Genomic DNA, 8619 nt, shown 5'->3' on the forward strand with positions numbered 1-8619 from the left:
TAAATAAGCAGGGTGACAATATACAGCCTTGATGTACTCCTTTTCCTATTTGGAACCAGTCTGTTGTTCCATGTCCAGTTCTAACTGTTGCTTCCTGACCTGCGTATAGGTTTCTCAAGAGGCAGGTCAGGTGGTCTGGTATTCCCATCTCTTTCAGAATTTTCCACAGTTTATTGTGATCCACACAGTCAAAGGCTTTGGCATAGTCAATAAAGCAGAAGTAGATATTTTTCTGGAACTCTCTTGCTTTTTCCATGATCCAGCGGATGTTGGCAATTTGATCTCTGGTTACTCTGCTTTTTCTAAAAGCAGCTTGAACATCTGGAAGTTCACAGTTCATGTATTGCTGAAGCCTGGCTTGGAGAATTTTGAGCATTATTTTACTAGCGTGTGAGATGAGTGCAACTGTGGGGTAGTTTGAGCATTCTTTAGCATTGCCTTTCTTTAGGATTGGAATGAAAACTGACCTTTTCCAGTCATGTGGCCACTGCTGAGTTTTCCAAATTTGCTGGCATATTGAGTGCAGCACTTTCACAGCATCATCTTTTAGGATTTGAAACAGCTCAACTGGAATTCCATCACCTCCACTAGCTTTGTTTGTAGTGATGCTTTCTAAGGCCCACTTGACTTCACATTCCAGGATGTCTGGCTCTAGGTGAGTGATCACACCATCGTGATTATTGGTCATGAAGAGCTTTTTTGTACAGTTCTTCTGTGTATTCTTGCCACCTCTTCTTAATATCTTCTGCTTCTGTTAGGGCCATACAATTTCTGTCCTTTATCGAGCCCATCTTTGCATGAAATGTTCCCCTAGTGTATCTAATTTTCTTGAAGAGATCTCTAGTCTTTCCCATTCTGTTGTTTTCCTCTATTTCTTTGCAAACTAATTCTAGCAATATTCAGATATGCTTATATGTCATGACCAACTGTGGTTTATTTCAGGAATGCAAGATTGGTTTAATACCCAAAAATTAATTAGTGTTATTCACCACATTAAAAAACAGAGGGGGAGGTAGTTCCCTAATGGTCCAGTGGTTAGGACTCTGTGCATCCACTGCAAAGGGTCTGGATTTGATCCCTAGTTTGGAAACTAGATTGTGTGAAGTCACAAAAGATCTTGAATAACAAAACCTATCCAGTGAAAGAACAAAGCTGGAGGTGTCACACTTCCTTATCTCAAACTATGTTACAAGGCTACAGTAATCAAAACAGTATGGTACTGGCATAAAAACATACTGATTAATGGAACAGAATAGAGAACTCAAATATAAACCAATGCATACACAACTAATCTTTGAGAAGGGAGTCAAGATTACTTAATGGAGAAACAATAGTATCTTAATAAATGGTGCTGAGAAAACTGGATATTCACATGCAAAACAGTGAGAATTGGACTATCTTATACCACTCACAAATATTAACTCAAAATAGATTAAAGAGTTAAATGTAAGACTTGAAATGATAAAAATTCTAAAGGAAACTTATTTTAAAAATAGTTTTCAGAATATAAACTGTATAGTTTATTAGAATGAAAAAATAATGTTGATATAGCATCAGGTACACATTGGGATATTATTCAGCTTTAAAAAAGAAGAAATCCTGCCAGTCCAACAATATGGATGGAACTTGATTATGCTAAAGGAAATAAGTCAGAAAAAACACTCACTCCCCAAATTTTATTTGCCCTAAATAACTAATTCATTTAGGAATTTGGCTAAATTTGGGTTTCAATTCTAAGATCTAACTTTATTTTTCACCTAGTGATAACTTACCTTAATTATAGGAGGAAGCAGAAAAAGGTGAGGCTATTAACGGTAAGGTGTGTGTGTTAGTCGCTCAGTCACGTCTGACTTTTTGCGACCCCATGGATGGTAGCTCGCAAGGCTCCTCTGTCCATGGAATCCTCCAGGCAAGAGTACTAGAGTGGGTTGCCATTCCCTTCTCTGGGGGAATCTTCCCCACCCGGGGATCGAACATGGGTCTCCTGCATAGCAGGCAGATTCTTTACTGTCTGGGCCACCAGGGTAGCCCCTGTAAGGAGTAAGGAGTAATGGTCAGTATTATTGTGGCTCTCAGGGTGTTCCCTCCAAGTGGTAGCCGAGGTCTCTATCAGTCACTAATCATCTACAAACTACAGTGTTAGATGGCTGCTGCCAAATTTGTTTTGAAGAAGGTGCTTCTGATTCCTCAATCTCTGGAAGTCCTCCATAGGACTGGTTTGAGAAACTTTGATTTTTACCATCAAAATTTTACCCTCAAAAGCATCCAAGGGAATGAGCATAGCTTCCTAGCATATTTCTGAAAAATCCAGCATCTTGTGAATATCTCTTCACTCCCTTGAGCTGGATCTTGGCCTGCACAGAGAGCACCCTGTGTCTCCGGAGAGATTTTGGCAGGGGCTTTCCTTCATCAGCAATGCTCACGTCTTTCTATACATTTCCTCAATGCTGAGATTGTTGTTTGTTCTTCTTCTTTGATCCATCTCTAAGAACTGACATCTTTCTCTGAAAAGTTTGTAATTGTTTGCAATAGATACCTATCTTCTTTATCAGACAACTCCAGATATGCTATTTTATAAACATTTCTAAGGAAATAATGGTTCCTCTTGCCTAAGGTATATTTCTTTTCTTTTTTGCATTTAGTTGTGATTCCTTGCCTAGTATGCTGCTTCTTGGAAGGGTGGAGATACTACCAAATTATAGGCAAATGGGCTGCTGCCATAAACCTTGACCTGGCTGGAAGTGTAAGAAAGCCCCTGTGATTCGTGACATCCTGGCCCATCGTTTTATTCTATTACAGGTATTTTCAGTCCACAGCCCTGGGCAGGAGACATTTTACACCAAGCACCTCTGTTGGAAAGACTATTCTCTAGGACTAGATTTTTTAATCTATACCTCTTCCGCGTGGTTCAAGGTCATCCTCTCACTCCCAGCCATATTTCAACCATATTTGCTTAGGGTGATAGAATTTCTATTCCTGTTCTCCGTGTACTCTTCCAATGCCTCTGAATGGAACGGAGGAGAAATGGAGTGGATGCACTTCTGCTGTGTTTCTAAACACATATCTCTGATATTAGGACTTTCTGCTCATCTCTCTTGGAACACCAAGATCCTCTACACTCATTTCACTCATGGTGCTGATGCCAAAAACTTGGTCTCTCGGCACTGAATTGAATCTTGGAGACAGAGTTTTGGGTGAAGTAGAAGATGATAGCTGTATTGCTTTTCAAAGCCAAAGGAGAACACAATGGGCTCATGCCCCTCAAAACTGTGTGTCCCAACCTGGGAAGATTTGGTGAGGCATGTTTTGGCAATGGTTCAAGGGCAGGGCTGTTGATAAGAGTAGGATGTGTGCAGGGCCTTCACTCCTTTAATCTGGCCTCAGGTAGTCGTCTCTGAAATGAATGCTAACATCTTCCATTTGCTGGAGGTTTTAATTCTGCAAAGAGCTCAAAAATATTGTTAGTGTATCCCTTATGGTGAAACTAGGACCCTGCCCCAAGGCTGTGCTATTGTTTCTTGGCTGCTCCTCCCTGTCTCTGCATCTCCACCTTTCCCTGAATCTACCCTTTGGAATTCAGGTAAGGTCATGGAGGCTGGAGTCTATTCCCTACAAAGAAGAAATGAGGGACATGAAAAGACTTCTGTTTTCAGAAGCCCCACAGGGTCCTGTTTAGTTTCAGTACTTCATATAGTGATTATCAATACTTCATATAGTGATAATCAGTACTTTATATAGTGATATTGCAGAGGACATCATGTGAAATGCCGGGCTGGATGAAGCACAAGCTGGGATCAAGATTGCCAGGAGAAATATCAATAACCAGATATGCAGATGACACCACCCGTATGGCAGAAAGTGAAGAGGAACTGAAGAGCCTCTTGATGAAAGTGAAAGTGGAGAGTGAAAAAGCTGGCTTAAAACTCAACATTCAGATAACGAAGATCATGGCATCTGATCCCATGACTCCATGGCAAATAGATGAGGAAACAATGGAAACAGTGAGAGACTTTATTTTCTTGGGCTCCAAAATCACTGCAGATGGTGACTGTAGCCATGAAATTAAAAGATACTTGCTCCTTGGAAGAAAAGCTATGACCAACCTAGACAGCATATTAAATAGCAGAGACATTACCAACAGAGGTCTGTCTAGTCAAAGCTATGGTTTTTCCAGTAGTCATGTATGGTTGTGAGAGTTAGACTATAATAAAAACTGAGTGCTGAAGAATTGATGCTTTTGAACTATGGTGTTGGAGAAGACTCTTGAGAGTCCCTTGAACTGCAAGGAGATCCAATCAGTCCATTCTAAAGATCAGTCCTGGGTGTTCATTGGAAGGACTGATGCTGAAGTTTAAACTCCAATACTTTGGCCACCTGATGTGAAGAAATGACTCATGTGAAAAGACACTGATACTGGGAAATATTGAAGGCAGGAGGAGAAGGGATGACAGAGGATGGAAGAGTTGGATGGAATCACCAACTCAATGGACATGAGTTTAAGCAAGCTCCAGGAGTTGGTAATGGGCAGGGAAGCCTGGCGTGCTGCAGTCCATGGGGTTGCAAAGAGTTGGACACTACTGAGCAACTGAACTGAACTGATAGTGACAATCCATGGTACAGAATATAGGATAAAACAGAGGAAGAGTTTGCCCTGATTCTGAAGAGTTGTAGGATATAAAAGTTTAGAATATCTTCAGGTTGGAACCCTTAAATTATTTACTTAGTATGTGTACCCAATCAGGTTTTAGAGACTGAGGTAGAGAGAATAAGCCTTGGCATACAAGAAACTAACAGCTATTGGTACCATAGCATGAAGCTTGATGCCAGCAATTTGAAGGAATCATTTAGAACTAGTATCCTAAACTCTATATGCTCCAGGACACTGATCTTAAAGCTCAGGTTCAGAATCTTGTTTTATAAGCTCTAGGTGTATACTGTGGGGGTTCCCTGGTGGCTCAGACGGTAAAGTGTCTGCCTGCAATGTGGGCAATCTCGGTTCGATTCCTGGCTCGGGAAGATCCCCTGGAGAAGGAAATGGCAACCCACTCCAGTACTCTTGCCTGGAAAATTCCATGGACAGAAGAGCCTTGTAAGCTACAGTCCATGGGATCACAAAGAGTCGGACATGACTGAGCAACTTTCCTTCCCTTCACTTCACAGGTGTATACTGTACTGTGCTGTGCTTAGTTGCTCAGCTGTGTCTGACTCTTTGTGACCCCATGAACTGTAGCCCACCAGGCTCCTCTGTCCATGGGGATTCTCCAGGCAAGAATACTGGAGTGGGTTGCCACGCCCTCCTCCAGGGGATTCCTCTCCAGGGGATTCCCCACCCAGGGATTGAACCCAGGTCTCCTGCATTGCAGAAAGATTCTTTACCATCTGAGCCACCAGGGAAGCCCAAGAATACTGGAGTGGGTAGCCTATTCCTTCTCCAGGGGATCTTCCCATCCCAGGAATTGAACTGGGGTCTCCTGCACTTCAGGTGGATTCTTCACCAGCTGAACTACCAGGTGTATACTACTCTGATATTAAAGTGCTTAAAGTCCAGTTTTCCCACCTTTCCCAAAAAGGTTGAGTCACTCTTTTTTAACCTTCTGTGGTCTACTCTGAGGCTATCTACAAGCTTATATATTTATGAACACATTTATTGCAAGTTGTTAGTTTTAGATTTACAATGTGGTGTCTGGCTCTTTAGTGGTATTGGTGGTTGGGGATGGGGAGGCTGATAGCAGCTCAGAGGGTAGCTAGATACTGTCATACACACTTTTCAAGTTCTCCATTTTTGTGAAATAGAAAGTCTCTGGATCCAAGTTATATATGATTCTCAGTCTCTGTGGTCATATTCTATTTCTGTTCCTGACCACTCAACCAGGAACCAAGATATCAAGGGACACTTCTTTTGTTTCATGCCTGGGTTGAGTGGGCCAGTGTCAGCTCTGATTCTGGGACCATGACATATGATGATGTACAGTCCTTTCGCATATTCTATATGTCTCTAAGGGGAAGGAGGAGTTGACCATGGACCCTTTGTGCATTTTCTGATTGCTTCACTTGTATTACCCCTGAGGCCCCCTTTGTTCCCGAAGTAGGTTGGGCACATCTTGCTTCCTAGAACCAACACTACCAGAAACAACATAAATAAAGCCAAACGGGAAACAGGATCATGTTTGTAACACTCTTTGGGCAGGTAACAATTCCTAGTATGGACTAGAGATTCTGGGGAGGAAAGGAAAAGTGGGGTGAAATTACAGAAGGAAGCTAGGAGGCTCAATGTTTCTTTGTTGGTTTGACTGGCCTCTCTCGTCCTCCTCTTCCTGGATGTAAGGCTTGATGCCAGGGCCCCTGAGGCTTTTTCCACAAATAAAAGGAGGTGAGCAGTGTGGTGACCCCATTTCAGGATCTTGGGGGGTAACCAAAATGATGTCCTTTGTCTCTCTGCTCCTGGTAGGCATCCTATTCCATGCCACCCAGGCTGAGCAATTAACAAAATGTGAGGTGTTCCAGAAGCTGAAAGACTTGAAGGACTACGGAGGTGTCAGTTTGCCTGAATGTGAGTCCCCTGATGTTTTGCTTTGTCCCATAATTCATCCTCTTCACTCTTTCCCTCCATTCTCTTCATCCTCTTTTTTCCCCTCTACTTTTAATTAAATTATCGAACAATTCTCTTATTTGTTTACTCTTTTATTACATTTATTTATGTATCTCTCCTTTTTCCCGTTGTCTGATCCTTTGGAACTCTTTTCACCTTATCAAGATACTCTGTGGTCTGCCATATTTGGAGATTGGTTGGAGAGCCTTTTTCTGTCTGGGAATACAGGTCCTCATTTATGCTATACATGAACATCCTTGTGAAATCTCTTTTTCATCTTTCTTTCAGGGGTCTGTACTGCATTTCATACCAGTGGTTATGACACACAAGCCATAGTACAAGACAATGACAGCACAGAATATGGACTCTTCCAGATAAATAATAAAATTTGGTGCAAAGACGACCAGAACCCTCACTCAAGGAACATCTGTAACATCTCCTGTGACAGTGAGTGATGTCTTTTTACCCTGTCCCTGTGTTTTTTAAAACCTACTCCTAGGATAACCTCCTTTTTCTTTTTGGTGTGAAACACACCTTTGGCTTCACTGCCTTGGCCTCCAAATTAACTGTGGGACTTGATAATACCAAGTAAGAGGCTCTTAGAATTTTTCATTAACACCAAATCCCCAGACAGTTTCTTAAAGTTCATGGGTAGGTGACCTGAGCTGTTTGGGGATCTTGATGTATAATACCCTGTATTTTCAGACTAAGCTGGTTGATGAAGTTGATAATTCCTAAGGAGCTGCCCCTGAGAAGAGAAGGGAGTCCTTACCTAGGGAAAGGCATTACTGTATTAAATTTCTCATCTAAAAGGCAACAGGTATAAGCCTCTAGTTCAGAGAAAACCAGAGAAGAGGGAAATTCATTACCCTGCTGGGTAATCCTTAGCTCTCTCATTTTTTCCCACCTGTAACTCCTGCCAGAGTTCCTGGATGATGACCTTACTGATGACATTGTGTGTGCCAAGAAGATTCTGGATAAAGTAGGAATTAACTACTGGTGAGTCACCTCTCTATTTTTCACTTAATCTTTCCCCTCTTTCTTCTCAGTCCTTTCGCCCCAGCACTATACTCCGTTCTCTCTATTTCCTGGCCTTTTAAGCTAGAATGTAATCTTAAAACCAAAAATCATCAAGCAGACTCAGGTTTCCAATTTTGAAGCTTCACTTTACTTCACTCCCGTTAGCAATTTTCCTACCTAGGGTTCCCTAATAGAGGGCTGAGATCCAGGATTTCCTTCACCAGGACTTGAACATCTAATTCTACTTGTTCAGTCTTACATCCTAAGGCACACCCTTTGTACCACTGTCCCACAATTTTCTTGGAGTTTTAGAAAATGGACCTTACTCCACTAGGTGGCTCAGTATCTCTAGCCATGTGGCTAGGAAAGTCTGTCTGTAATTTTCACCCACAATCTTCCACCTCAGCCTTCCTGGGGATAAAGCTAGATGTAAATCTAACCAAGATCCTGTCAGTCAATTTGCCTTGTCTCCTTCTTCATGATCAGGTTGGCCCATAAAGCACTCTGTTCTGAGAAGCTGGATCAGTGGCTCTGTGAGAAGTTGTGAACACCTGCTGTCTTTGCTGCTTCTGTCCTCTTTCTGTTCCTGGAACTCCTCTGCCCCTTGGCTACCTCGTTTTGCTTCTTTGTACCCCCTTGAAGCTAACTCGTCTCTGAGCCCTGGGCCCTGTAGTGACGATGGACATGTAAGGACTAATCTCCAGGGATGCGTGAATGGTGCTTGGGACATTTGACCCTTGTTCGGTGCCCCTGATAGCACTTTTAATGCAACAGTGCATATTCCACTTCTGTCCTGAATAAAAGGCCTGATTCTGAGTGGCTGGCTGTATTTTCTTCCTGGTGGGAGAGGGAGGAAATAGGGTGAGTAGGTAGACCTGGCCGTGGGTCACAGACACCTTCATCTCTACTAAGGAGGAGAGAAAGACTGAACTTATAACAACTCAAAGATGGAGATTACTTTCTGTATGAATTCAATTCAACAGAGTTTTATTGATCACCTAGCATAATTC

At 42.2% G+C, this 8619-nt stretch overlaps 1 protein-coding gene across 1 annotated transcript; it reads left to right on the plus strand.

Annotated features, from left to right (window-relative positions):
- Positions 1-6417: 6417 nt before the first annotated feature.
- On the plus strand, positions 6418-8156 carry LALBA (lactalbumin alpha). Its single transcript, XM_068971843.1, has 4 exons — positions 6418-6550; positions 6878-7036; positions 7513-7588; positions 8096-8156. Exons 1-4 carry the CDS (start codon positions 6418-6420, stop codon positions 8154-8156), a joined length of 429 nt encoding a protein of 142 aa, XP_068827944.1.
- The last annotated feature ends 463 nt before the right edge of the window (positions 8157-8619 follow it).

The sequence above is a fragment of the Capricornis sumatraensis genome, chromosome 4 (assembly GCF_032405125.1).
Source record: "Capricornis sumatraensis isolate serow.1 chromosome 4, serow.2, whole genome shotgun sequence".
NCBI classification, from domain to species: Eukaryota; Metazoa; Chordata; class Mammalia; order Artiodactyla; family Bovidae; genus Capricornis; species Capricornis sumatraensis.

Coding starts and splice junctions, on each gene's coding strand:
- LALBA (XM_068971843.1), top strand. CDS start 6,418: ATGATGTCCTTTGTCTCTCTGCTCCTGGTAGGCATCCTATTCCATGCC. Junction 6,551..6,877: donor AGGTGTCAGTTTGCCTGAAT/GTGAGTCCCCTG, acceptor TCTTTCTTTCAG/GGGTCTGTACTGCATTTCAT. Junction 7,037..7,512: donor CTGTAACATCTCCTGTGACA/GTGAGTGATGTC, acceptor AACTCCTGCCAG/AGTTCCTGGATGATGACCTT.